This window comes from Metarhizium brunneum, chromosome 6 (genome assembly GCF_013426205.1).
Source record: "Metarhizium brunneum chromosome 6, complete sequence".
Taxonomy (NCBI): domain Eukaryota; kingdom Fungi; phylum Ascomycota; class Sordariomycetes; order Hypocreales; family Clavicipitaceae; genus Metarhizium; species Metarhizium brunneum.
In genome coordinates, this window is record NC_089427.1 from 3,018,756 (window position 1) to 3,046,381 (window position 27,626).

Genomic DNA, 27,626 nt, shown 5'->3' on the forward strand with positions numbered 1-27,626 from the left:
CCATGTTGTTCCCTCATTGCGCGCCTCTGACGTTCTCTTTGACGTTCAAGGCCCATTTCAGCTTATGAAGGGCTTCTCTCGCCTCATCCAGCTGCTTCTCCTGTTCGGTTTGTCTCTTCTTCGCGTTGGTCTTGATGTCTTTCAGGTCCTCTTCTTGAGTCCTCTTATACTCCTCAAATAGACGAGCGATCTCTTCCTTTTCCCGCCTTAGCTCTTTAATATTGTTGTCTTGTTGTTCACACAAGTCCCTCAGAGTGGTGATCTTCTCATCGTCAGACCTCCGTTCGTCGACAATGGTTGTGATTTCCCCCCTCATTTTAGACACAGCACGTTTGACTTCCTCGCCTTGGTCTCGCCAGTGAGAGGAGATGGCGTTATATCGGCCTTCCATCAACTGCGCATAGCTTGTTGCCTCTTCTACGCGGACCTTTGACTCGTTCTTGACCCTTTCTAGTTCGTCTTTCCAGCTTCTTTCGCTCGCCACTGCTGCCTGTGTTTTCCTCTTCTCGAGTTCCACCGCACCCGTAAGCGACTCTACCTGACGTTCTTTCCGAGCCAACAGTGTTTTTGTTACATTTGCTTCCAGCAAGCGACCCTCATACTCGTTCATGATCCGCTCCATTTTGTCTTCTAGCAATTTAGCAGCCTGCTTGGCCTCCTCTGCGCGCAACCGCTCAATTTTGATGTCTCGCTTTAGGGCGTCATTGTCGCTAACAAGCTTATTGATGACGCGTCCCGTCTTTCCTAGGCCAGCTTTTCCAATTGTTGAATCCCATTGTCCATTGTCCATTTCTTCCGGCAGCATCGATGGGTCATGTACGAGGCACGGCTCAACCGCTCGCACGCCATTGCCGTGCCACCTTGAAGGCGTCGTCTCAGCTCCACTGTCCTGCTTTAACCTGGTCGTCGAAGGTGTCTTGTCTTGTTCGGCATCTGTGCCCGGCATGATTGAGGCGGTACCGGTGGCGGAACTGACGCTACTGGAAAGGACACTGCGTCTGCTGTCGGGACTGGACTCGGAGCCGTCGAGACTGGGAACACTGCGAATAGTGGCCGACCTCGCAAGAGCGTGTTTCGCAGCGTTGTTTGCCGGACGCGGGGTCGTCATACTGTTTACCGTGCCGGTCGACGCTGGCGCAAGGATCTTTGCTGAAGCATCTAGTTGTGCTTGGCCATGTGCAGGTTTCGGAGCTGCGAGAAAACACGTATGTATTAGAATAAAGGTCGGTTTGGCCTTTTGAAAAGACGGCGGGCGTGAATGAAAGGGAAAGCAAGGCGGGCTGTGCTCAAAGCGTTGTCCCCTTTGCGAGGAGGTAAGACTGAGGCTGACTGATGTGAGGGTGACAAGCCGAGACAAGCACTCTCGAGGAGGCCAGGCCGGGCACCACGGATATCAGGGTCCTTGCGAGCAAATGTACGGTACAAAGGGAAGGGGGAATCAATCGTACCGTGCGCAGTGTTTCGATGGATAGCAAAGTCTCGCTTCTGTAGTCGCTTCATGAACATTTCGCAGAAGAGTAGATGAGTGCACACGTCGCCGTGTCTTGTTGCACGATCCCCGGCTCGAGTGATAGACGGTCCGTGGGTGGTGGATGTGTGTGTGGAGTCAGGAGAACAGGCGAGTTAGCGGCGGGTGGTCGCGGTGCTGTCAGGCACAGCGCCGCCATCAATTGATCGTAGGTGCATTAAGTACATACACCCACTGTACACCCACTGTACACCCACTGATGTAATGTCAATTGACACATGTGCAGTCTGTCTGGTGGCAGAAGCATACACTAACATACTACAGCACATATATCCTAATACATCCTGGTATAGAGGTCGATAGCTAGGTTCTCGGCCTGGTTAAATACTTTTACCTCCCACTGTAAGTACATGTGTACTCTTTACTTTGGAGTTCCGGACAGGCCAGGGCGTTGGAACGGGCTCGACTCTGGGGGAGGGTGTTGTGAGGCCGTCAAAGGGGCGGAGCTGTCGAATGCAAGCAGCACCCCGGACGATGGCAGTAAGCGCGGGGGCAGAGCAGACTGGACAGAGAGTCCTGCGGCAGTCACTCTAGTACTGTAATGAAAAGGACATGGAGCCAAAAACCACGTTCCATCGAGACGGAAATGCTGCACGTTCAATCGGCGGCCAGTTCAATCTTCTGCAACAAACCATCGCCAAACTCCCGACGAAAGCCCATCCGGTCGGCCTATTCCCGGGAGGAAAAGAAAACATTGAAACCATAAATCCATCCGCAAGCACACCAATGCTCCCGCCGAGAGTCTCGTCGGCTGTCATTTGTCAGTTCTGACGCGGCCAGCACCACAGACAGCCCTCTCTGTCTGGGCTCTTTGTTTGTCTCCCCATTCATCCAAACAACAAAAACGGAGTACTACTACTATTATTACATACATACATACGTATTATTATTATTGCCAGGGGCTCTGCATGCATAATGCAGGACACCCAGCCCGGTCCTGGGCGGGGCCGGGACAACAGGCTGCCACTAGCTTGCGGTGGGCGCTGTGGGTGGCGCAAAGCCAATTCCGATCCGATCAATGCTTTGACCAAATTCATTCCAACGCCTGTGTCAGGGCAACCACGTCCACGTCTGCGTCTCAGTTTGGCCATCTCCACCATCACGCGATCTGGCAGAGCTTAGTAAAACGTACTGCATCTCAACTACTTATCTGAATCGTACCAAGCCCCGTGAATGAATATACAGACGCTTTCTTGAGTCTCAACCCCGTGTCTGATGCCCCCTCATTCCCTCTCATATTCTCTATCGGCCCCTTGTGCCTGCCTCTATTGCCTTTATCAACCCGTCTCCGTGTACAAAACTGTCGAGTGTCAAACTCATCATTGATGGGAATAACGTCCAGAATCCCAAGATACCTCTCTCATTCCCGAGTGAACGCCTGTGAAATGCCTCGTATGATACCGCAAAATCATCTACAACGTCGTCTGTGCGCGCTCTCCCCCGAGAACAATTCCCACTTCCTGGGAAGAAGACCGGGAAATCCACAATGTACGACCAAAATTACAATGGCGAACATCCTCCGAATCTCTCCTCATGTCGCAATGGCTGTTCCTGATGATTCTAGACCAGTGCTGTCTCTGTTCGCCTTGGCCTCGGCCGCTTCCACGAATCCAGGCCGATACTTGGACAGGTACTTGCCTGCCATTGGCCTGGCATCCTCAACTAATCGAGGTTAGCAAGAGGCCCAGAAGAGACCGTGGGGGAAAATGAATAAATATATATAAAAAAAAAGGAAGGGGGGGGGGGCATAAAGAAATCTTACACTCTGTCCAGATATCCTGAACGGTATCGAGAGCCATTTCTTTCACAGGAGGCCGCATCATAGCCAAATACAACAAACTCGTCAGAGCTAACTGCGTAACGCTAGGGTCACGGCACATGTCTTTGACTCTTGACAGCATAGCACGATTCAACTCGGGTATTTCGCTTAAAAACCTGGTCAAAACCTTGTCTTGTGGGTGAAGGTAGGGAAGAAAGCCGTTTATCAGTCGTAATGTGTTTTTCTCGTAGTTTCCGGGGTAGTCCCCGCCCAATCGAGCCTGCATTTTGTCATTGTACCATTCCTCGCAGAGCCATGACACGGCGACATCGATATGTTTTCGGAAATCCTCCATAACATAGTTGTATATAACTTCGCGAATAGTGTTGCCAAGAGACGGTTGCCGCGACGATTCGTCTTCTTCGCCTTTTACGGAAATTTCCTCTAATCCAGTGGACGACCGCGTGGCAAGTCGGGTTAGTATGGTCATCCAGGCGTCCTTGCTCCCCGAGCTTGCTGCCAGACGGATAAATCCAGCCTTATGCTTCTTGGCCGTAGGTTCCTCCAGTGATTTCATCATATCGACCACCTTTGCTACTGTTCCACTTCCAGCGCTAAGTGCCGTTTCGGGTGTAAGTTGAGCAGGCTGAGGTAAGCTGAATGATGCCAGAGCTAGTGAGCTATCCAAAGCTGTGAGTTCAGCAGGAAGGGGCGGCGATGCTCCATCTAGCTTGTTCAAAATTTGCTCGGTATCTTCTGCCTGATAGAAATCGGGTTCGTAGTCATCGTCGTCTTCGTCGACGCCAAGCGGTGCAGTATTAGGATTCAATTCCGGAGCAGGTGCATTAGCCAACGTGGTGAGTCGTCCACGCACTCCGTCAACAGCTTTTGACAGGAATTGAGAGTCTATACGTGATAATGCTGTGACTGTGACCTTTGCTATCATGGCAGCTGGGACTTGTGACAAGTCAAATGACTTCAAACCATCGTGGCCAACAAGTGTAAACATATCGGCCAAGCTGTGTGGCCCAGAGCCAAGGGGTGGAATTTGTGGTGTATATGACTCAGCCACTCGCTGGCGTTTGGCATCATAACCATCGTGTTGCTGTGCTTCCAGTGGTCGCTTCCTGCTAGAGTCGTCCAGAACATCCATCACCGTACGTGCCATGCGTTCAATATGCTGGTGTATTCTTGGTACCATTGGATTATGAGGATCTCGTTTAGTGACATGAAGGAGCAGTAATCTCGCAGTTTTCTCCATGGACTTGATCATGACTTTGCTCCTCGGTGTCAGGGGCGAGTTCGCTAATTGAAGAGGGTTGAAGCTAAGTAGTGTGTTAAGAATTCGGCTCGATGTCGCGGGTCTGGTCCGTACAAGAATTGGCAGGCTGTTTAGTGTCGCATCGACAACAAGAGTATCACTGTGCTCAAATTAGCCTCATTTATCAAGTTTGGGTTTCCATCACACTTACGTGCTCTCTTGCAAAACGACAAGCATACGATCTAAAAGTCCCGACGCTTCAGCCTCGAGGTTTCTAGGATCGAGTGACTGATGGTTAGGCGGAACCTTGTCTAGTGAGATGTCAAGAATACCGGCGTGCTATAATCCATATCAGATGCGTGTAAACGTAGCTCAAAGATAAAAGACAATACGCACTCGAAACTCCGCCCCCGTTGAGACGGTCTGCGCAAGAACCACCCTCTGGGCGAACTTAATGCAGCTAATCCTTACGGTTGGAACAGCACTCTCCCACAATCGCAATATTTTCTGCTTGATACTCAACATCTTATCCCATGTGACCGTATCGTACCCATTATTTATACTGCGACATATCACGGATTAGCGCATATTCTCAAGGCTATGCTGGGTCAACTTTCTGACACGGAGGCCTGTCCGTCCAACTTACATCCATCGCAAAGCCAGCGGATAAATACTCGCCGCCGTCAGAATAACACTCCGCAGCACTTGCGGATCCTCCCTCTCATTCTGCAACAGAGATTCCACCGTCGCCAGAACATAGAGCTGCATCGTTTCCTTCTCGCCGTTGGGGAGTGCAGGCGTTGAAAAAGCCTCGGCCAGGAATTCCGCTCCCCATCGTCGCAATTCAACCTGCGCATTGGGTCCAATGATTGGAAGAAGACCTCTCACCACATTCGGATAGTACTTTACATCCCCCAGAACGAGCTTTCGCGCGTCATTGAGCTGGCGGATCTGCTCCGGCACTGATAGGTTGGAGCTCATTCTTGCAATATGTTTAGGCCGCAGCCTCTCGTCGTCGTTTGGTGTTGCTACGCAAAGATGAAAACAATGATCAAGCTCGGCTCTGATGAAGGTGCCCGTTTGTGAGATGTCGTGTGACGAAAAGGCGCTACATAAGCATGGGCTCGATCGTGGTCTTGGACGTCGTGAGGCGGCTCTGTGGTCGCGCGACAAAGCCTCGGGGTGCCGAATCAGCTACCTTCCACCATCCCCCATGCTCTGTGTTCCAATCGTTGACTCCCGTACTGCCCGTCAAGGTAAGGTCCAAGCAAAACTCGTGCTGCCACGGTCCCGTAATGTTGTCTGGGTATAAGTGCCTTTTGTTGGAGGTGCAGTCAAGGTTTTGGCAGCAGCCAGGCATGAGACGCGGGTTGATCCACCCCTGTCATGGGGCCCAGCTGCAGTCTGGCTGATGCCGCCGTGCCTGGCCTCAGCTCCCCTGTGATGAGTGTACATTTAACCGATAATGAGCCGCCCGGCACCTTCAACTTCGGATTATAGATCGTACCATACGCAACTCTGGACATTGTTGCCAGGCTGGATTCACAGTGCATTGTGTCCACAACTCGCTCTGCTCAACTTGGGGCTCTGTCGAAACACGCTGAAACCATTTGGCGTCTTAATATCGATATTCAATCAACATGGCTGGGTTCGCAATCCCTCCAAATTTCCACGTCCGGCAAACCAGATTCTAACCTAACATCAGAAGCAGCGGACACTCAACATACTATGATCGCCGGTATCGCCAGGGCCCGGCGCTTATTCGCGCGCGCCGGCCTTACTTGTTCAAGAATGCATTCACTGGCCTGGGTCTTCTTGCCGTTGTAGGGGGCATATGTAAGGAGCTGGTCAACACGTTTCCTGGATCAGCATCAACCGTCTGACTTGTTGATATAGATTGGTACACACTAAAAGCTGTCGGACAAGACGATTTTGACGATGTTAAAGTCCCAGATGCGCCGCAAAATCCCGTACCCGCAAAATAGAGAAAGCAACTACGAGTTTTATGGGATTTTATGCCACGCACGGACAATGACAAACACCATCAACATTGCGACAAAGAAATCTAATATGGATTGGCAATGGTTGCATCAGGAGATATCGAATGGGGAGATTGAGATTTTATGTGTGAATGCAAAGTACAAGACTGTCTTGATGCAGCTACTTCGCTAACCATAAACGCCTCCCATGACATGAGACCACCCACCCCTTTGTATAATAGCGAGATATACCACCATCGCCATCTTTTCGTGCTATGTATGAATAAAACGGAAGGCAGATTGCGTAATTCCATTACACAATTATTCCCACCTGTTCCTAAGCCGCTGATTTCTTCCCTAATAATAATTCATCCGAACAACAAATGCAAGCCGCGCCACCCATGCAAAACTTTTTCCGACGAGGTTCTGGTCCATGTCAAGTTTTGTCCAAAGAAATAAACACCATATATACCAAACCAAAGCCAACATAATGTTCTGGGTATCATTTATCCGTTGCTGAAAGCATTTCGCCGGCACAAGTCCAAAAGAAAAGCAAGGCCGCCTCCCCAACTACATCCTGGGGCTTCACAGCTTAGCGCCTATACAGCTGCAGCTTTTGAGCTTCTGCCAATATTTGGTATACTTGCAACTCGCTTCATCTGGTGTGCTGCGGGGCTTAATACGGACCGTGATAGCTCAGGTGGTTCGGACATCTGATGAAGCACAGCAGGCGACTTGCGAATTGGCGTATGGCTATCAATCATCGTTTTCGCCTCTGCATGCGCAGTTGGCGCATGAGCTGTGTGTTGATTCGGCCGCCTATCTGAGGCCGTCACTGCTTGTCGGCTGTTAGTATGAACTGCTAATTGCTGATGCGCTTTGTGGGAAGAGTGCTTCGGGTTCGCCCATGGCGTGTCCTTAATGAACTGCTCTCCCGCGGGACCTAAACGACTGAATGTAGGGTTCGGGTAATCATCTCGCAAGTGAGCTGTACCTCTCTGCCGGCTCCGTCGGACTTGCTACAGTTGGAAATATAGTCAGATGTGATTCTGATAGTTTGCAGGCAGTAGCAGGTGGCAAGGGGTCACTTCCTTACCTCGATAGCGCCAAAATCGGCATCCACCTCCGCTGCCGATGCCCCTTTTAGTTCAGGGCCGGCAGGGAAGCCCTCATATTTGGCAATTCCCGCCAGAGTGGAGACTTCTGTGTTGTACGCAACCGCATTTCGTACTCGTTGCACGTGGTCTTTGGGGAAGAGTAGCCCATAATCTGGGAGACTATGCGCAGTCCTTCTCGCTGTTTGAACCTCGTACCATTGACGGTTGAGTGATTCCAGCGCAGCCTCGCGTTTTTCTCGAACAGCCTGAAAATACTGGCTCCAAACTTGGGCTCGTATTGCCACGGCACGTCGTTCGTGGGCCTCGATTCGAAAGACGAGTTCGTGGTTCATCTCTCGTACTCTCTTGTCTAACCGGTCATCTAAGCATTGCTTCATATTTAGATACTCGGGGTGCGTCGGAACGGGTGCAAGCAATGATTGCTCTTCCTCCTCAAGTCGTTGTAGACGGTCTTTGTATAGTCTAGGATGGTGTGAATTAAATATCGTGAACGCTTGAAAGCAAAAGAGATGACAAACCTGTCTCTAAATAACCCAAACATTTCTTCAATATGAGACCAATCCTTGAAAGCCGCGTTCTTTTTCTCAGCTGTGATCAGATTAGCAACATGAGAGTCGAATTTAGAACTGATTGGCAGAGCTAGGCCGTGACCTACCCTCCTCAATGCTTTTGGCAGCCAGATCAGCTTCGTCTGTGTCGCCCTCAACATCTTGAATTCTCTGTTCCGTGTCTTCATCTTCCACGACGTCTATTTGTTCGCCATTGGGGTCGGGCCCAGGTGTGTCACTAGGTGAGTTATCACCAGAGCCTCCTTTCCTCTTGGAACCGTTTCGCGTAAGTTTTTTAGGGACTCGAGATTCCTTCTCCGGGAGCTCACCGTCGGTGGGTGCGTCTTGATTTGCTGCAGAGATGTCGTCCTCTTCACCGGCAGATTGATCCCCGCTTTGGGGGATCGCCGGCGTTGTGTCGTCGTCAATGGAGGTATCCACGTCCGCACCAGTCTCGGCGGCTCCGAGTGAAGTGATTCGCTTTCGCAACGGCTGATCTGACTCGGATTGGTCTGCCATGGGCGAACGCTTTCTTTTCCTCTCTTGTGAGTCTCGTTTGGCGTCGCCGTCGACACTAGTGTCTTTGCTAGCAGAGGGTTTCGTAGGAGAATCGTCGCCAGAGACCACTGACGCATCGTCGGCCGACAATGAATCGTCGTCTCGGTTGTTATCATCATCGCCAATCAACCCGGAGGCGCTTCTTAGCTTGCTAGGGGTGTGTTCGAAAATCTGGCCTTGGTTGTACTGATCAACTACCACGTCTCGTCGTCGTTGGTTCCGCGGTGTGTCGTAAAGCCTTTCTGTTTCAGCCTCGGTATCATTGGCCTCTGAATTGTCGTCAGAATGGGCATCGGATAGAGCGCTTTCGGAGTCAGATGCGCCATTCTTGGTGTCGGCTTCTGGCTGGTCATCCCCACTGGCATTCGAGTTGTCGGCGTCATTGTTGCGGCCGTTCATCCGCATGTGCTCAATGTCCTCATCATTGGCTTCGCCGTCTTCAACCTCACTGAGAGGACTAGAAACGTTGCTGTCCTCAATATCAGCTTCACCGGGCCCTGGAGGCGTCACAGTGCCGCGCACAGAAGTGGTGGCCACCATGACTACTCGGGCTCCTTCGGTGGACGCTCGATCGTGTTGAAAGTGTGCTTCTGCTAGATGAAAAACGCAGTAGGGCCGGAACTACAGTCTTGCTCGGAGGAAAGACGGGCTCTTTGGCGGTGCGAGCAGGAACGAGGCCTTTCTGGGAGCTCTGCTGGGCAGCACCACACACAAGCCCAAGGTCTGGCAGAGAAACGAGGACGGGTGGGTGATGCGGCAGAATCTGCAGTTTGCAGCGAGGTGGTCGGGTCGGCCTAGCAGTGGAATTGGCAAAGACGGCACAAATAGGATGTAAAAGAAACATTCACAGAGCAATCGTAGTAACGGAGGGGGGGAGGAGCAAAGGTGTGGTGACGAAAGAAGAGGAAGACATGGACCGAGAGGGCGGGCGGCTTTCGCGCAGAATCGGCGGCGTCTGTGACAGTTCCGTCTCTGGGCAAATAAACTACGACCTTGATTACTCTGTACGGAGTAGCGCTGTGTGTGTGCGGCGTGGACGCTCAAGGGTGGGCGACAGCGGTGGGCGACAGCGCACCATGTGGTGACCAAGCCCGCGGTTGGCGGACCACCAACTCGCACCTGCCCATTTGATCGCTGTGCAACATGGCTATGGATGGCATTCGTACAGCGCATACTCCGTAGTAGCAACGCTGACAGCGGGCAGGCAAATGGTGGGACTTCTGGCGGTGAGTCGCGGCACAATCGAGGTCATGGGGACCTTGCACGGCCAGCCGCGAGCCTGAAGCCAATGACGCATTCTTCCGGCCGCAAGGCTCTGGCTGGTGGCTGTGGTTGTGGCCCACTTGACCTGGCCTCATTTGGTTGCAAGTGCACCTGCTCTCCGACTGGGGGTCCAACGTCCCAGAAATTTGGGGAACATTTATCGATTATTATTTTTTTTTTTTTGCCGCAGATAGGGTCAACTGACTGGCTGACAGCGAAGCCTGCAAACCGAGTCCTCTCAAACAACATTGACGCTTGGTCGCACAGCCAGTCCTCCCGAACTATGGCTAAAAAGTATGTTGAGGCTGCAATTGATCATCTTTTGGTCCTTATTGCTGTTCTTTTTCCATTCATGTCCAATAATCATTTGACTAACAAGGCTCAGAAGCTCAGTGTTGCAGGCTTCGTCCAAAGCAATTGACCCCACCCTCGACGCCTTGTTTGCCAGCAGTGTACGTGCATGAATACACTTGATCATTATCATTATGATCTGTTGATAGTTTAATTGCAGCTAACGCCTGACAGTCCGGTCCTGTGCAAGCTCCCTCAGCATCTCGCTACTCTGCGTTGCTGGAAAAGAAGCCTCGCGAGACCCTCAAGTCAGCAACCGAGACCGAAAACAACGAAGATGAAGATGCGGCAGAGGATGTTGAGGAGCTCTCAGAGATTAGCGAAGAACTAGAATACGACGAGGATAAGGATAGTGAAGACGATTCCTCAAGTAATGAGGACAGTGATGACGATGCGGGAGAGGACGGAAATAGTGAAGAAGATCTGGTAGAAAAAGGGGAGGATATTTCCATGGCGGAAGGTGAAGACCAGGTTTCGGAGGCAGGTAAAGATGGGAACCAACCCAGACGTGAGAGAAAACGGAAGAGAAAGGACGACAACGAAGACCTGGAAGCAAAGTACATGGCCGAGTTGACAAAGGATGACGAAGAGGAACCCTCGGGCAAGCGACAAAAAGCAGAGGGGAAGGACGATGAGGACGAAGAAAATGTGGTTCCAGTTCACGAAAGCTTGGCAAAGAAATCTACAGACTCGGATATCGAAAAGGCGTCACGAACAGTCTTCCTGGCCAATGTCTCAACAGAAGCCATCTCCTCTAAAGCTGCCAAAAAGACCCTTCTCACCCATCTCTCCTCCGTCCTGGATCCGCACGGCATGCCTGTCCAAAAACTCGAATCCATCCGCTTCCGATCCGTCGCCTTCTCTACGGGCTCCATGCCCAAAAGAGCTGCCTACATCACAAAGTCTCTCATGGGAGCCACGACCAAATCTACCAACGCCTACGCTGTCTTCTCTACCCCAGCTGCCGCCAGACTCGTCGCCTCCAAGCTCAACGGCACCGAAGTTCTAGGCCGTCACATTCGTGTAGACAGCGTTGCGCACCCCAGTCCCACAGACCACCGTCGGTGCATATTTGTCGGCAACTTGGGCTTCGTTGACGACGAAACCGTCGTCAACACCACCAAGGAGGGCGAAAATGTTGAAAAGAAGCGTACCAAGGTTCCCTCCGATATCGAAGAAGGGCTCTGGCGAACATTCAGCAAGACAGGCAAAGTTGAGAATGTCCGTGTCGTTCGCGATCCCACGACCAGAGTCGGCAAAGGCTTCGCATACGTCCAATTCTACGTAAGTTTCTCTGTGTTTTTTTTTCTTGGGTTTTTACGCCCCAACGCAGCCGCCCAATCTCTTTCACCCATAGTTGACCCAGGCATTACAGGACGCCAATGATGTCGAAGCGGCTCTCCTTTCCGACGGCAAAAAATTCCCTCCCATGCTCCCCCGCGAACTTCGCGTAACCAGAGCCAAGGACCCTCGCAAGACCGCCCGCACACAGGAGCGAGCTCTGGCGAAGGCGGTCGCGGCCGACAGCAAGTCCCGCAACACAAAGTACTCGCCGAAACTCACTCCCGAACAACAAGCTGCCGCCGGACGAGCAAACAGGCTCCTCGGCCGTGCAGGAGGCTTCATGCACCGCAAGAAATCAGGCAGCGACGGTGTCAACACCATGCCGAATCAAAAGGTTGTGTTCGAGGGCAATCGCGCATCGTCCAAAGATGGAAAACCGAAGGATTTGAAGTTTGGTAAGAAGAAGGGCAAGGGGAGGCCTCAGAATAGGGCGACCAAGAGAGCAGCCGAGTGGAGGAAGAAGTCTTCATAGAGGCTAGGCTTCATGTTTTTTTTTCCTTTTTCTGGCGTTTACATTCATTTATAGGCATGACCGGCTAAAAAGCATGGGCACATTAAATACCAAGATTTGTCTCGTCATGTCTCAAACACTTTCACATGACTGCAGGTGTTCCTCGGAAAGAGTAGATCAGCCATTGACATGATTATAGCGCCAATAAGGATGAAATGAAAAAAAAACATCTTCTCACGAACCAGGACATGACATAATATAAGTACGCATAAAATAAACGAGTCCAAGGGATATCTCAACATCAATTTCGCCTGCCTGCCAAACAAACGAGGCGGACTGCCTATATATTATGTATGGCGCTCAATTAATAAATGAAAAGGCTTTTTTTCCCGCTTCCCAAAGGATCCTATATTCATTCCAGTAATCTCCACCGTTACTTTGCCCATCTCGATATTATTGATACCAAGGCCATTAGGGTCAAAATCTCCGTTCAACAAGGTATACTGAGCATACTAGGAGTCTTTTACTGCTTGACAGTCCAAAAGCTCAAAGACAATCGAGACTCCAGCTCTGTAAAGAGGCAGAAGTGTAGCGAATGAATCATCATCCTTAGTATTCGAGCTCCTCCTCGGCATCGATGCCATCGGCAGCAACCTCCTCATAATCCTTCTCGAGGGCAGCCAAATCTTCACGAGCCTCCGTAAACTCACCCTCCTCCATACCCTCGCCAACATACCAGTGCACGAAGGCGCGCTTGCTGTGCATAAGGTCGAACTTGTGGTCAAGTCGGGACCAGGCCTCGGCAATTGCGGTGGTGTTGGAGAGCATGGAGACGGATCGCTCGACGGAGGCAAGAGCGCCGTCTTCGGCGGGGGCGGGGACAGCCATGGGCTTCTGGTAGTTGATTCCGAGCTTGAAACCTGTGGGACACCACTCGACCAAGTTAAAGGAGGCCTTGGCTTTGACTTGTGCGATGGCGGCAGTGCAGTCGCGGGGGACGACGTCGCCACGGTACAAGAGAGCGACAGCCATGTACTTGCCGTTGCGAGGGTCGCAGACAACCATCTGGTTGTTAGGCTCGAAACCTGTTTCAATCGCCATGTCAGAACAAATACCCAGGGGTCTAAGGGAAGTCGTTAAGGTTTGTGGGGTTTATATACTTACACTGGAAGGTGAGGTCTGCAACCTTGAAGCTTTCGTGCTTGCTCTTGGAAGCAGAAACAACGGGGGCATAGCTGATCAATGGGTAATGGATACGTGGGTAAGGAACCAGGTTGGTCTGGAACTCGTTGAGATCGACGTTGAGAGCACCGTCAAAGCGCAGAGACGAAGTGATGGAGCTCACAACCTGGGCGATCAAACGATTGAGATGCTCGTGCGAGGGCCGGGTAATATCCAGGTTGCGGCGGCAAATGTCGTAGACAGCTTCGTTATCGACGAGGAAAGTACAGTCCGAGTTCTCAATGGTGCTGTGCGTGGAGAGGACGGCATTGTAAGGCTCAACAACTGAAGTATTGGTACGAGGCGAAGGATAAACGGCGAACTCGAGCTTGGTCTTCTTGCCATACTCTGTGGCAAGGCGTTCCAGCATGAGAGCACCGAAACCAGAGCCGGTGCCGCCACCAAAGGAGTGGAAGATCAGGAAGCCCTGAAGAGAGTTGCAGTTGTCTATCCCAAGTTCCCTCGAATTAGTTTCAAAATACCACTACCAGACTAGAAGACAAGCAATCTCCCCCTCCACGATGACGGTAATGTGGAGAGCCCGCCTCGGGTTGTATTTACTCACCAGTAACGCGGCGAACGCGCTCCATGACAGTGTCAACCATTTCCTTTCCAATGGTGTAGTGGCCACGGGCATAGTTGTTGGCCGCATCCTCCTTTCCGCTGATCAACAGTTCGGGGTGGAAGAGCTGACGGTAAGAGCCGGTTCGGATCTCGTCAATGGGAGACGGGTCAAGATCCATAAAGATGGATCGAGGAACGTGTTTGCCATTGCTGGTCTCGGTGAAGAAAGTCTCGAAAGAGCCTGGGTCGCCGACATCCTTGGCGTTGGGGTCAGGGCGGCCATCAGGGCCAAGGCCGTGTTCGAGGAGGTAGCTGCATCGACAATTGTTAGAAATATTGTTTCAAGCCTGAGCGGAGTGTATAGATGGCATGTAGCTACTAGGATAGCGACGTACAGCTCCCAAGCAGAGTTACCCAGCTGGACGCCAGCTTGGCCCAGGTGAAGGTGAAGAATCTAGTTATAGCCAGGGCGGTCAGCAGAAGCTCAGCTATGCAAAAGGCAGCAAAGGCAAAGATGGAGGCAGAGAGAGAAAGAGAGAGATCAGGGGAACATGGAACAGCTGTGGTGGACGTGGTGCTGGCCCATTGAGTGACGGACATGTAGCAACGCGAGCACAGCGGCAGCTCATGACTTTATCAAATCCTTACCTCGCCCTTCATTTTTCGTATACACAGTCGTAGAACCGGTCGACGGCAAAGCTATCTCGGGATGCTTAGAGACGGTTGGACGAACGAGGCGCACAGCGCTGTGGTAAGAGGAAAGGGTCCGCTCGAGCAGACAGGAGGTGGTGACGATGATTTGCCAGCAGGCGACACTCTCTCTACCTGGGACATGCTGTGGGCATATGGCGGGGTCGATGTCGTCCAACAACTGGAACTAGAGCAATTGAGCACACGGCGCCACAGGGGCAGCGGGTGCTGAGAGTGGAGAGACGGTTTGCACCAGCAGTACCTGGTACCTGCGCCAAACCCTGAATCCCGGCAGGCTGCAAGGTCACGTCGACCGCTCACCGCTAATTGGCGGCCGACCGGAGCGCTCCAGCGCAAGCCTCCAGTGAAAGTGGTGAGGGCCCCGACGTCTCCAGAATGCAGGGGCCGTGGCTGGCGCTAGAGCCTAGCTGCCTGGTAGCCTGACAGCACTTGAGATTGACGGCCCAGTCTTCAATGTTGATAGTACTCCGTAGATGCGCCCGTTCAAGTGCCTGCTCCTCGGCAACTCGGCCACGCGCTGTTGTGTCTGGTGAGCCGTCAAATGCGTGCTAGTCCAGCCGCATCATCAGATAACAACTGGCCAAGATATCTCGCAAACGGCCATGTCACCTCTACATTTCCACTAGCGCATTGAATTCATGTACTACTATAGCAACATGGAGACGGGCACCAACGACCGGACAACATTGAGCTGCTCAAGTATCTGCCAATCGGACGGTCTGACCACTGATGTACAATCTGCTGGTTCTCTACGAGGCCGTTTAGACGCAGCGGTTCACTACTCATCCGTCCGCCTAGAAGCTTGAGGCATACTTTAATGTGTTAATATTTAGTGCTTTGAGGTCAAGTCGGTATGCCGCAGAACCTCGGCATCATCCCCTCACCATGCTAGAAAATACTCTAGCCAGTCCCATGTTATGCCATATATCCATGGCACCTGGGAACTCGAGCCATAGAAGATATCATTCGTACGCACAAGCATTGTCACCAACAATGCTTAATGAAGATCCTCGTCGTAGTCTTCACAGCAACGAGATGAGTATGCGTGGACAGTGGCGTTTAGCTGAAACTCGAAAGGACAATGCGGATAATGCATCTGGAAACGGCCTCACTATATTGTAATGCGCGTCAAAGCCCGCAATGCAAAAATGCCCGGTCATCTACTCACCTGTTTAGTAAATCGGTTTAATCAATAGGACATGTCATTGCAGCCCTGAACAACACAACGCTGGCAATTCATTCCCTCACCAGCTATCCTTTTCATGGGCTGCAAGGGGCAGTGCCTCTGCCCTTGGTCGAGAGAATAGACAGTCACAGCGAAATTAGCGTGTTCTTGAATATGTCCGTAGTTAATGCAAACCCTTTTGTAAATATTTCCCACGAATGCGACTGCGCGATCGATTCTAATTACGACATATGAATACCTAGGTACTTAGCCAGTGCCTCGTGTTTATACGCCGAATGCCATACAAATCCATCCATAAAATGTTCCGACTCAGGTATACGCCAAACGCCCCAAAAGGTATCGTGCGAAACAAGTAACAAGATCTATCCCTCAATTTATGACCGACGGAGCTTTCAATGCCTGGGCGCCAATGGCTCATGTGGCAAGGTCTCCTGCATTTGCAATTCTTCGATGCGTTGCTCTATCGCCGCCTTCTGCTCGTTGAGCGCTCTAATTTGTCCGTCTCGCTGTCTGCCACTATAGGCATCGCGGCTTCCGGAAATCCTCCTCGTGCGACCCGGATCGTATGCGGGTGGCGGCTCATGTCGCTCGTATGGTGCTTGTGTACTAGAGATGGTGGAAGACATGCTCAAATCTCCCGCGTACGGGCCATCGCATGCCGATGGCCCGCGACGATGCATAGTTTTCAAGTCTCGCATCAGACGGTCCTTGGTCAAACCCTCTCGAGACCGGCGCCTCCTGGCAAGGATATAATAGATGAGGCAAAGGCAGAGCAATACGAATGCGCAGGCACCCACGGCGATGCCAATACGGGCACCCATGGACAAGGTGCGAGGTACGCCATCTTCATCTGAGCCGATTCCCAGTTCCTTCTTGTCCTCGGCTGTAAATTGCACTTGAATGGTGCTGACTGCCAACATGCCGCTATACAACGTTGTTGTAGACTGGGTGAGAACATCGTATGTACCTTGTATCGCGTCGTAGGTGATGGGGACGGCTAGGCCTGTCGCCACGGAGCGCCTACAATCTGATCCATTCAAAGTATATCCACTTACGTAGGTCAGCGTGTGCAAATCGACAACGGCAGTTGGTTGGTCAAGACTTACTAGGAGCAACAAACAGCCGTGGTTCTGTCTATATTCGATTGGACTGATGCAGTCGTCCACCCACCAGGGCACGTACCAGGACTAAATACGCCTGTGCGACCATATGAGAACATGCCATTAGGATAACACGACAAAGTGCTGGCTCCGGGCATGGGTTCGAGGTCCAGAAATGCGACGGCGCCTGGCGAGGCAGTCTCCTCTGGGTGACTGACAACATACGTCCAGGTGCAGCTCTGAGGACTTCCCCATGGCGTCGTCAACGCTGGAAGGGTGGCGGTTGTCGAGGTAGAGCTCGTACGTGTGGCAGATAGCAAGGTCGATGTGGGTGGTGTGGGAGGAGATGGTTGAGTCGAAGTCGTAGAGTCAAGTGCTGATTGAGGAGACGCCATTCTGTGGCGATGGACACCAACAGCGAGCTGTCCCGCCGGTTATGTGATATGTCTTTGCAGTCGGCCAAGGCGTAGCTCGTTGTTTACGGACAAGGGTTTTCGAAGCGACAATATGGTCATTTGCCAACAGCTGAAGATGCTTTTCTGCGTGCGCAGGGACACATGGCCTTGAAGACGTCTTCCAGAGTTGGTCTTCTAAACTAGGCCGCGAAGATTCAGCAGCTCGATTGACGACATATACGCAGCGCCCTCTATCCGACAGAGTCTGTACCTAGGGTGATGACGAGGGATGGTTAGACAGGCGAGGTTCTTCGGGATGGCTGATTTGATGAAGCGGGAGCTCTAGACGCGGCACGCATGAATGGCCAACCAAAGCAGAGCGCAGAGAGAAACCGGCGAGGAAGGACAAGGCCGTATATGAATGCAACATATCGCAGCACATTGCTGTGCTGGAATTGCTGGGGGGAACATGCCGGCTCAGCATGAAAGTGGTTTGGGGCTTGGGCTGGAGCTCCAAGGCTTGGCAGTATCTCATGACGGCGAAATGAAGACGACGCCGAGACTGCCAAGCCCAACAACATTCAGCGCCGGGCTGCCAAGTGCGAGTCCGCGTCGACCAGCCAGCTGCTCAAGTGGCTCGGCAGTCCAACTTTTTCAAATCTCAAACTCAAACCCGCCTCCCCGACATGGCGATGCCGACGAACCCAGCCCAACAGAGGCGCCCCTTGCCTTCATCTCACAGCAATCGGGGCCAAGCTGGCCCATGGCTCTGATCACGGCGGCTTCCCATGGTACGTACAGGCCGGGCCGTGTATCAAAATAAATTGCTTCAAAGTGTCGATCTGGGCCAGTGCCTCGCAACACCAAGCCGCCGCGCCCTTTGGTCCAGCGTTCGCACCTGCTGTAGTTCGCGTTTGTGAATAATGACAACGTAACGCATTTCGTGGCGCACTTGGCTTGCCAAGGCGCGCACAAGCTTGGTGGTACGCCGTACTGCCCAGTAGTAATTCCTCGTTACATTCTAATGTTGTTGGTCGGAGCCGACTGAGGCTGGCACCGGTACTGCCCGCCGTCGCCCTGCATTCAATCTGTCTGATGAGGGAGCAAATACAAAACTCTATGTATGCGCATGCGGGGACGCGTTCTGAATAGTCACTGGTCTACCGAGCGCTTGGCGGTGATATGACACGACACCAAGACCACATCCGAGAGGCCCCTGAGCAAGCCTCGTACGGAGGTGCATGTACGTACTACGGAGTACTTTTCTCGCCAAGGGAACTGGGACAGGAGCCGACGTACGGAGTACAATAATACGGAGCACCAAGCATCGACTATAGAAGTTCCCAGGGCTTGGCCGCCTTTTGGTTGGGCCAACACGGGGAAACCAGGCCATCCAGTGACATGTAATACTCCGTGGCGGTTTTCCAGTCCTCCTTTCGCTTGACTTTCGCGAGACTTGACTTGGGGCCCCAAGACAAGCATGTTTCGTCTACGGAATACGTAGTAGTACTACTACCTGCTCGGCAATATACCGAGTGCTCCATGGAGTACAGACGAGACATATCATTGTACAGGTGGGTGGAGTGTCATGTTTGACCAAACCGAACAAATCCGTCGCCCAAGATTGTATTGGTGAATACCTCATTTGCCAAGACAGACTGAGCGGTCTCGTCACATTCATGGTTGCTGTCTCAGAAGAATGTGCTATCAAAAGAAAGAAAAAAACGTCATGGCAAAACCACCCGTGCATCAGAAAAGTAAGAGACCTCCAGATGAATATGCTGCGTCTTGTAAAAATTCGAATGCCATAACAAACATCAGCCGCAAGACAAAGCCGCAGTGCGTCGAAGGTCCCTGGACAGTTTTTCTGTCGGTCAAGGCCCGGGAGGCGGATGACAACTGAGACACTTGGACTTGCGACAGCATTGATTCCTGGGTCAGGTCATGTGATTTATGTGGTTATGTAAGACGGGCTCCCACAATTTCAATCTGTGCGGGGGAAAGAGGAAAGAGGGTCGTCGCCTGTCACACATAACCACGTGATATGAGGGTCGAAGGGCACGAAAACCCTACGAGCAAAATTGGTAGTTTGTCAATCCGCAAGCGACTCAACAGCCTTCTAAAACGACTCCATCCCGGCCACCACATTCGCTCATCGATACCGTGCATCGATAGGCGAATCCGAAATCACCACAACCGCGATCATGGCTGACGAATACGTATGTCTAATTCCTCGATGTCTTCGAACACTCTCCGGGGCGACGGCCGTGCTGGAGGGAGACGGGCAATTATATCGATATTGTCAAGTGGCATAGATGCTGACCATGGTTTTGTACTGCAGAACGCCGAGGAGGCCGCTGAGCTCAAGAAGAGAAGAGCGTTCCGCAAGTTTTCCTACCGAGGAATCGATCTTGACAAGTATGTTGCTTCATACGGCCAAACCGCCAAATAGACTTTTTATTACACATGCACCAATCAATCCTTTACGCCATACGAAACGACCCCGATCTCTCTTTTCACATCATTGTCCAAGACCTAGCATGATTCTAATTTTTTTCTCAGCCTCCTAGACCTCAGCTCCGACCAGCTGCGTGATGTTGTCCACGCCCGCGCCCGCCGCAGGATCAACCGTGGCCTGAAGCGCCGCCCTATGGGTCTGATCAAGAAGCTCCGCAAGGCTAAGCAGGAGGCCAAGCCCAACGAGAAGCCTGACTTGGTCAAGACTCACCTTCGCGACATGATTGTCGTCCCCGAGATGATTGGTAGCGTCATTGGTATCTACTCAGGCAAGGAGTTCAACCAGGTGGAGATCAAGCCTGAGATGGTTGGCCACTACCTCGCTGAATTCTCTATCTCATAGTACGTCTATCTACCACTCAAGCATGATTCGAGCAACAATGAGGTGGATTGGACAATGGCCATGTAAGCACGATTTGCTAACAACCTTTGCAGCAAGCCCGTCAAGCACGGCCGACCCGGTATTGGTGCCACCAACTCTTCTCGCTTCATTCCCCTCAAATAAGAAGGTCGTTTTGGTGCTGGTCTTGGGTGGGTTTTGCATTCACGGACATTTATGGGCGAAAAAGGACTGGGTTTGGTAGAGTGGCGATGCCTCTATCGAAGGTTGCTGTGATGACTATGAGTACCATGATAGTACAATAAGGATGCATCGTCGCTTTTTGCACATCTCTGTGTCTCGCAGTTTGGTTTTGAAATTCGCGTGCGATTGTACTATTCCTGATTGTGATGCATAGTACCAAGTGGACGAGCCACTCAAATATCGCTTGTAGATTACTGTGAATCATTGCATAACCTTCAGGCATCGTAGCAAGAATGAGAGTCTCAGTGAGCCACAGCATCACTATAGAATCAATCCGTAGCCATCTATTGCCGTGGATACGTGTCGCCGTCCACGCCTTGACAGTACCTGCTTATCGGAATCATGCCTCCAGACTTTTCCATCGTCTCACAAGTTTAAGCACAGGGTAGTTGGCGTTCGCTTCCACTTAAATATATCTCAAAAAGAATAGTACACGTATGGGTCTTGTCAATTCACAGATCGCTCCCATTCAAACTCGCATATTGCATCATCTTACGTCTGCGAGCGACACATGTATAAGGCTTTGATTCCCCATTCACAAATACAATAACCTAGGAAATACCGGTAGCATGAGGTTGCCCAGTCATCAAACATAGATGGCTATAATAAATGGCAACATGGTAATTGCACCAAGGAGGAACCAAAACAGCCGCAGATGGATAATTACCAGGAATGAATATTTTATAAAAGGAACAAGAAGACGTCTCTTCTATATGGACATGATGCGATTTCCTTCCTATCGCGATTAACTATACAGTTTGCTTCCCACGGTTCTACGCCTTCTGCTCGGCCAATTTCCTCGCTTTCCTCTCCTCGTCCTGGAGGTGCTTCTGCTTATAGTGCTCCACCACATGGTCCAAGTTCACAAGATGACCGGCCTGAATATTCCTGGGAGCGTGAGATTGGAAAGCCCTAAAATAAGAAAGCGTCAGCCAACGCTTCTAGTCCCAATTACACAGCGGCGAGAAGTGCGCCACTGGTTGACAGAGCCAAGGAAACATACTCAGGGTACGAAACGTCAACGAATCTGTGCTGGTTGGAGGCGTTCTCGAAGAGGTTTCGGTCGAACCCAGCCTGTTCCATAGCCCTGGTGTGCAGGGCATTGGTCTCCTCCCAGTCCTCCTTGCGCGAGAGATACTTATTGATCAGGCTGGAGACGGATGAGTCCTCGCCCTGCTTGGGGGCAAACTGATATAACAAGACACCTCCGAAGAAGGCGGCAACGGTGGCGATGGAGCCTTTCTGCAACGGCGCACCAGAATTTCCCCCCCGGTTAGCCAGATTCAATGCCTCGCAATGGAGCGCGGTGCGGGTGGTGCGGGTGCGCCCTTTTCCTCCAGAAAACGTACCCCGAAAGACTCGTTAACCTCGGCGGCCTTGTGGTGGCCATGGGCGTCGGATGCGTAGGTGCGAGCTGTCCGCGGAAGCTGCCGGGCAATCTGGCCTGCCCTCTGTCGTGCAGCGAACATTTTGGCGGAGCTAGCGTCGTCAATTGATGCTGGTCGTGGAGGGACGAGCTGGATAGGCGACGGGGCCAAAAGGTGAGGTTGTCTGGTGTTGCAAATCCACTTGTGTTTAGGTAAGCGGGCTCTGGCCAATCAGAGTATCGGCTTACATTTATCCCAATGAAGAGCGTTACACGAAGAGCTTGGAGGACTTACACGATATCAACCTTCACAATTTCAGACTTTGCACGGGTGCAATCGGCGATCCAATCCCTGCGGTTGCTTTGACACTACCTTTTCTCACGAGACGTCTTACCAATCTCGGTTTTATGGTGCTCCGTGTACAAGACCATAGAAGGGTATCGCGCCGAGTGGTAAGACGTAGCACAATGTTGCACCAAAACACCAACGATGCGCCGAACCTGTATAGAGGCCTCTGGAGAATGCTGTTCCCGGGCAAAGTCCCTCACCCTCCTGGGACCCTGCAGAGACGGTCCTAGCGAGAAAGCCATGTGCCGATGCCTAATCGCCAAGAATGCCAACGTGGCAATATCCAAGCGTGGTTGGCCAGAAGCCATGTCTCAAAAAGTAAATACCGATGGGAGACCGATGAGAGCAATGCGTCCGTAAAGTACAACACTGTGGCGGCGAATGGCCTCCTCCTTCTCCGCAACGGTGAGCACGGCTGCATTAACTTGTTTTTTCTCACGCCCAATCGGAGAACCCTAAGGAAAGCCTCTTGCCGTCTTGCAGTCGATGAGCAGCCTGCATTTGGCAGCCCATGCAAAATCTCCCTCTAGGCCACCATCCCTGGACTCTGGGAATCTTATACCGGAGAAGGGACTGCTACTGATCCCAGAAGCCCGAAACCTGAACACCATTCGCAACAAGGAAGGGGGAAAAGCCACGATACTCTGTGAATAACTGTGGAGAGAATTTCGTCCACCCCTCCTATGAAGGATCATTGCGTTCCTGCATGTGTAACACGACTATTTGTGACGAGCTCGAGACGGAAATTTTGTTTGGGGGTACGGTCGTTGAGCTGGGGAGAGCAAAGGGGGAGGCCTCTTGTGGCCAGAAGTCGAGGCCAGCAACTCGGACTGGCTTCGTATAAAACGCCTCTTTCCTTTTTGTTGTATTTTTGCAATCCAACTTTTTGAACAGATGCCAGATATGCCGTTTCGGTACCAGCAGCATCGTTGGCCAGTCCCATGACTTGGTTTCTTACCAATGGAAAAGACCATAGCATACTTCACAGCTCACGGCACTAACACGACTTCCAGACCTTGACACAGGCCAGGGAAACCGAGAGTGCTCATCACAGATCGTGGCGAATACAGCTTCTAAACAAAAGTTAAGAGCCCGTTTTGAAGATATGGTGGAGAATCGGGGTGAACAAAACAAGCGCATGAAAAAACGATCGCCCTTTATGAACTGTGTGAATCTTCAACAAAGGGTTAAAAATGGCATCGATGGCAGTGAAAACTGTCACGTCGTTAGTATACAAGACTCTTACATCAACGCCTTCTTCGACCCTCGGTTCCTCACCATCAAGCACATCAAATACCCTCGCCTCGGAAACAATGGAATTCGCCCAGGTAGTGCAGAACTGCAACAAGTTTCGTTTCAACGAAGAGCAGGACTCGTTATTCCGGTTCTTCGTTTTAGACCATGACAAGCCTGTGGGATATATTCTTCCAAGCTTCATCACGGAGATGAACTGGAATATCCGCGGATTCGAAATCGACCTAGACAAGAAAACCGTGCTCCTGAACATGGACCTTGGTCCCGGCGAGTCGATCGCAAACGCTTGCGACAAAGCACTCGTGGATTTCTGTGCGAAAAACATCGACAAGATCGACCGGCTCGACCTCTGGCTTCAACAGCACCACAGAAACGACGACTCCCCAGAATATCACCCTATCCTCGGGCTTCCACCCCAAATTTCCTGGCTAAAGGTCCCGTCGCCAGTCCGTGGAGTATTCGGAATCGTCACTGCGGGAGCCCATATGACCATGTACACCTTCAAGAGCGGCAACAGCATTCCGCACATCTGGGTCGCCAAGAGGTCGCCACACGTTACTTATGCCAGAAAATACGACCAGCTTGCTGCCGGTGCCATGGCACCCAGCGACAGAAATATCCCGATTAAAACAATGGCCAGGGAGGCTATGGAAGAAGCTGGCTTATTGGTCGGCATGGAAACCCGCCAAGTTACGACAAAGCAAGGCGAGCGCTTGGGGAATCTTGATGCCGGTCGTCTGATTTCGTTTTACGACAAGAAAAATAAAATCGCCGGCTCCGAAAGTGGTCAGCTGGAACCGGGGGTCCGCTACACCTTCGAACTTCGTGTGCCTCAGTGGTTTGAGCCAAAGCCCTGCGAGCCCGATGCCATTGAAGGCTTCCAGCTTCTTTCGGTTGACGAGGTGAAAAGGTCTTTGAAGGCAGGAGACTGGAAGCCTAATTCTGCACTCGTGATGCTCAGCTTTCTCGAGGAAAGGGGTCTCCTTGGTAATGGAGAAAGGTTAAGTCTGGATGTTTTAAACTCCATCTTGGAGTATCAAACTGTCTAATTCGACAACGTTTAATGCCGAGTATCGGATTTGCTTGTGCATCGGGTAAACACTCCAGAGTCCATAGCTCTGGCCTTACCCCTGTCTTTGACGGCCATTTCCGGCCACGGATGGATGTTCCTTGAAACGTCACTACTGCTTACGGAGAAATTTTGGTTTGCATTTTGATCGTCTTTTTCTTTGTCTTTTTGTTTTCGGAAGGAGACTGACACCACGTCAGGATCTTCTTGGATCACTGACGCAAAATATGCTGGGTACTTGCCCGGCTACCTACCCTAAACGGTTGCTAGACTAGGACAATTGCATTTCGTGCGCTTTGTCTTTTTGCTTGTTTACATCTTTAATGGGGCAAAACACTCTAATAAGAGACTAAAAATTCACATGGGTACGGAGTTGCATTGCCCGTTGTATAATAGACTCGTATCTTAATAAAGAATTCGTTATATTTCTCCTGTTCCCATTGACCAACATCGACGCTCATGCTTTCGTCACGCGTACTACATTTCAGCTTTCATCAACTTACCTCAAACGCACTCTCGCATCAAGTACTAATAGCTTTGGTAACATTGTCATCCCACCACTGGCCCCAATCGACAATCTTCTTGTTGACTCTGGCGTCTTCAGCTGCAAACACCAGCGCATGGCTACGAATGACATCATCAAGTGTACATCCCACAACCTCATTCTGAGCCCTCTCCCCATCCCATCCATGGTTCTTGACCTTATCGCATGCCAGCACAAACTGTTGCGCAAGACCCGTATCACCGCCGCCGTGTCCAAGATCAGTAACAGTAGGCTCGTAAGTCTTAGTCTCTCCTGTGGCAAAGTTCTCCACCACAATCTTCCTCGAGTCGGCGTGTATCTCGCCATGCTCGCCGTAGAATGTGCTTACACGTTCGCACTGTCGCTTGGTCTGTGCGGACATATGGAAGGTGACACGCTTGGCAGGGCGTACGGACTCGGGCCAAGTGATGGTGACGAACTGTTCGTCACAGACATTGTTGTCTGTTTCGTAGACGCAGCGGCCATACCATTGGCGTTTGCTGACCTCTTCCTTGGGAGTCGATTCGTCCCAATCTTCGCTGAGGGTCTTGACCATGACCTGGCGGCGCTCTTCGTCCGTCTTGTAGTCCTCAATGTCGTGGACGACGATGTCAACGGGCCACTTGGTGTTTCCGCGCGCCAGCCCAATTCTGTCGCCCAGGTAGATGTTTTTGGCGGAGAACTTGCAACCGGAGTCTCCGAGGGGACATTTCATACAGTTGGTGGCATTTCCGGCGGCGGCAGGCTTGCGGCTCTTTTTAAAGAATTGCACTCCGCCAGTCGAAGTGATGTAGTCGGGGAGGTGTGCCTCTCCTTGGCCAGCTTTAGCCGGAGCTGAGACAAGCCAGAGCAAGAGATCGATGTCGTGACAACTCTTGGTCAGCAGAGATGGCGCAGAGGTCTTGTCATTCCTCCAGTTTCCTCGGACGAAAGAATGAGCAAAGTGCCACCATCCCACAGGTTCCGTGTGGACAACACTATTCACCTCACCAATCACTTGCTCATCGACAAGTAACTTTCGCAACATGAGATTGTGAGGGCTGTACCTTAAGACGTGCCCGATGGAGAAAATCTTAGAGCCTTTCAAGGGCTTGACAGCCTTGTACATTGCCAGACAGTCGTCCATGTTGGTCGCCAGCGGCTTCTCACACATGATGTGCAAATCTAGCTCGGCAAGAGCTACAACAACTTCTCTGTGCATATCATCAAGGACACAGACAAAGGCGCCGTCGACGCCCTCGGGGACCTCTTCACCCGCAGCAGCACGCTTTCGGCGGTCCTTTTCGTAGTCGACAAACTCGTTCCAGCTGGTAAAGGATTGCCCTTCTTGGGGGCTGCCGCTGCCCCATATGTATTTCTGACCAAGGCTCTCTCGCTTGAATTTGATGGGCTCGCAAACTGCAGCCACCACTCCATTGCTGACCTTCTCAATGGCGTCGGCGTAGGCGTTGCCTCGGGAGCCGGCGCCGATGATGACGAAGCGGGGTGGAGTTTGGGACATCTCAGGTTTCTCGAGAGTTGTGGTCGCCTTGTTGGCAAACTCTGGGTCGACGACGCCAGCCATCATGGGTAGTTTGGTGGATGAGGCTGCAAAAGAATTGGGATATATCGGCGCCTTAGAGTATGTTATATATGCCTGAAGGATGCAAATTCACGCCGCAAATGGAGTATTTGATGCCGAAGGTGGCTCAGATCGGCTTGAACTCTGATAAACAATGATGATGGGGTGCAAGAAGCATAACGGGATGCTTCATATATGTATGTGGTTGGAACAAAGATCCACCAGGCCTCCGGCAACGGAAATGGAGAGGATACAATATGCAGGCTGATAAACCTAAAAATACCACGAAAAACGAGGTGACGATGTTAGTTCAAGGTGGGAGCTTGTTTCCCAAACAGGGAGAGTGGGGTATTGGTGGGCAACGTGGGCAACAACACTTGCGGAGACTGCCAATCACAGGTAAGCTATTGAGAATCAGTGGACTTGAGGACACCCCACGCAACGTTTCAGCACTATGCGGCCCTATCTGGGGCGTTTCGGGGACGAAGCGGGCCAATAGAAGGTGACTGACGCGACAGATAGGGCACCCTTTGCGCTGAACCTCCACATGTCACCACGAACTATCAACCATCACCATGTACAAATTGAGGGGTCACATTGTCTCCCTCCGAGCAAGACCACAACGGACCACATTCATCTCCACGAAGTACGCTCGCCCCGTTCGTTACTCATACCTGGCGTTCACCAAATAACCCTAGCAGTTTTGGCCGGCGCGAATTTCCTACTTGGGAAAGAACAGCTTCCGTCGGCCAAACCTCGACAGACAAGCCAGCATCAGACGCCAGATTTCCTGTCAGTAAACACCAGAGAACTGCTTCAATTAGTATTGTACTCCGTAATACACATTCGACATACTGCTATCACTATCGGCCCACTTCCACAAAGCTGGACAAGCTCTGCCCAAAAGTGGATCACCTTCACACATCGTAGAATTTGTTTGGATACATAGAACTTCAGCATCTATCCCCGCCGCTACCAACAGCAAGCTTAAGTAGGAGGCTTCGCCCCTGGATTCATCCATTGCTGACAGGTCAAGCTAGTCAGCTGCTTCATGGTGGCTTCGTACA

General features: G+C 51.6%; 11 protein-coding genes across 11 annotated transcripts; 4 read left to right on the forward strand and 7 right to left on the reverse strand.

Moving 5' to 3' along the window:
• Window positions 1-13: 13 nt before the first annotated feature.
• On the reverse strand, window positions 14-1,108 carry G6M90_00g102540 (uncharacterized protein; the record flags this gene model as incomplete). Its single annotated transcript, XM_014690607.1, has 1 exon — window positions 14-1,108. The coding sequence occupies one exon, from the start codon at window positions 1,106-1,108 to the stop codon at window positions 14-16; it is 1,095 nt and encodes a 364-aa protein (XP_014546093.1).
• A 1,951-nt stretch (window positions 1,109-3,059) lies between these two features.
• Window positions 3,060-5,529, reverse strand: pta1 (mRNA cleavage and polyadenylation specificity factor complex subunit pta1; the record flags this gene model as incomplete). Its single annotated transcript, XM_014690606.1, has 5 exons — window positions 3,060-3,190; window positions 3,291-4,708; window positions 4,760-4,887; window positions 4,945-5,110; window positions 5,195-5,529. The coding sequence occupies 5 exons, from the start codon at window positions 5,527-5,529 to the stop codon at window positions 3,060-3,062; spliced, it is 2,178 nt and encodes a 725-aa protein (XP_014546092.1).
• A 659-nt stretch (window positions 5,530-6,188) lies between these two features.
• COA3 (Cytochrome c oxidase assembly factor 3) lies at window positions 6,189-6,533 on the forward strand (the record flags this gene model as incomplete). Its single annotated transcript, XM_066131601.1, has 3 exons — window positions 6,189-6,196; window positions 6,254-6,384; window positions 6,445-6,533. The coding sequence occupies 3 exons, from the start codon at window positions 6,189-6,191 to the stop codon at window positions 6,531-6,533; spliced, it is 228 nt and encodes a 75-aa protein (XP_065987545.1).
• A 593-nt stretch (window positions 6,534-7,126) lies between these two features.
• G6M90_00g102570 (uncharacterized protein) lies at window positions 7,127-9,291 on the reverse strand (the record flags this gene model as incomplete). Its single annotated transcript, XM_014690605.1, has 4 exons — window positions 7,127-7,546; window positions 7,624-8,107; window positions 8,164-8,233; window positions 8,301-9,291. 4 exons carry the CDS (start codon window positions 9,289-9,291, stop codon window positions 7,127-7,129), a joined length of 1,965 nt encoding a protein of 654 aa, XP_014546091.1.
• Window positions 9,292-10,297: 1,006 nt separating this feature from the next.
• Window positions 10,298-12,181, forward strand: NOP12 (Nucleolar protein 12; the record flags this gene model as incomplete). Its single annotated transcript, XM_066131602.1, has 4 exons — window positions 10,298-10,308; window positions 10,400-10,466; window positions 10,540-11,649; window positions 11,741-12,181. The coding sequence occupies 4 exons, from the start codon at window positions 10,298-10,300 to the stop codon at window positions 12,179-12,181; spliced, it is 1,629 nt and encodes a 542-aa protein (XP_065987695.1).
• A 588-nt stretch (window positions 12,182-12,769) lies between these two features.
• Window positions 12,770-14,605, reverse strand: TUB1_1 (Tubulin alpha chain; the record flags this gene model as incomplete). The annotated part of the gene is made up of 5 exons (XM_014690603.1): window positions 12,770-13,245; window positions 13,325-13,828; window positions 13,947-14,257; window positions 14,341-14,399; window positions 14,594-14,605. 5 exons carry the CDS (start codon window positions 14,603-14,605, stop codon window positions 12,770-12,772), a joined length of 1,362 nt encoding a protein of 453 aa, XP_014546089.1.
• Window positions 14,606-16,234: 1,629 nt separating this feature from the next.
• Window positions 16,235-17,337, reverse strand: G6M90_00g102600 (uncharacterized protein; the record flags this gene model as incomplete). Its single annotated transcript, XM_066131603.1, has 2 exons — window positions 16,235-16,947; window positions 17,025-17,337. 2 exons carry the CDS (start codon window positions 17,335-17,337, stop codon window positions 16,235-16,237), a joined length of 1,026 nt encoding a protein of 341 aa, XP_065987675.1.
• Window positions 17,338-19,541: 2,204 nt separating this feature from the next.
• On the forward strand, window positions 19,542-20,359 carry RPS15 (40S ribosomal protein uS19; the record flags this gene model as incomplete). Its single annotated transcript, XM_014690601.1, has 4 exons — window positions 19,542-19,556; window positions 19,679-19,755; window positions 19,900-20,196; window positions 20,290-20,359. The coding sequence occupies 4 exons, from the start codon at window positions 19,542-19,544 to the stop codon at window positions 20,357-20,359; spliced, it is 459 nt and encodes a 152-aa protein (XP_014546087.1).
• Window positions 20,360-21,210: 851 nt separating this feature from the next.
• nuo17.8 (NADH-ubiquinone oxidoreductase 17 subunit) lies at window positions 21,211-21,906 on the reverse strand (the record flags this gene model as incomplete). Its single annotated transcript, XM_014690600.1, has 3 exons — window positions 21,211-21,349; window positions 21,441-21,679; window positions 21,787-21,906. The coding sequence occupies 3 exons, from the start codon at window positions 21,904-21,906 to the stop codon at window positions 21,211-21,213; spliced, it is 498 nt and encodes a 165-aa protein (XP_014546086.1).
• A 1,439-nt stretch (window positions 21,907-23,345) lies between these two features.
• On the forward strand, window positions 23,346-24,455 carry tnr3 (Thiamine pyrophosphokinase; the record flags this gene model as incomplete). The annotated part of the gene is made up of 1 exon (XM_014690599.1): window positions 23,346-24,455. One exon carries the CDS (start codon window positions 23,346-23,348, stop codon window positions 24,453-24,455), a length of 1,110 nt encoding a protein of 369 aa, XP_014546085.1.
• A 541-nt stretch (window positions 24,456-24,996) lies between these two features.
• Window positions 24,997-26,562, reverse strand: G6M90_00g102640 (uncharacterized protein; the record flags this gene model as incomplete). Its single annotated transcript, XM_014690598.1, has 1 exon — window positions 24,997-26,562. The coding sequence occupies one exon, from the start codon at window positions 26,560-26,562 to the stop codon at window positions 24,997-24,999; it is 1,566 nt and encodes a 521-aa protein (XP_014546084.1).
• Between the last annotated feature and the right edge of the window lie 1,064 nt (window positions 26,563-27,626).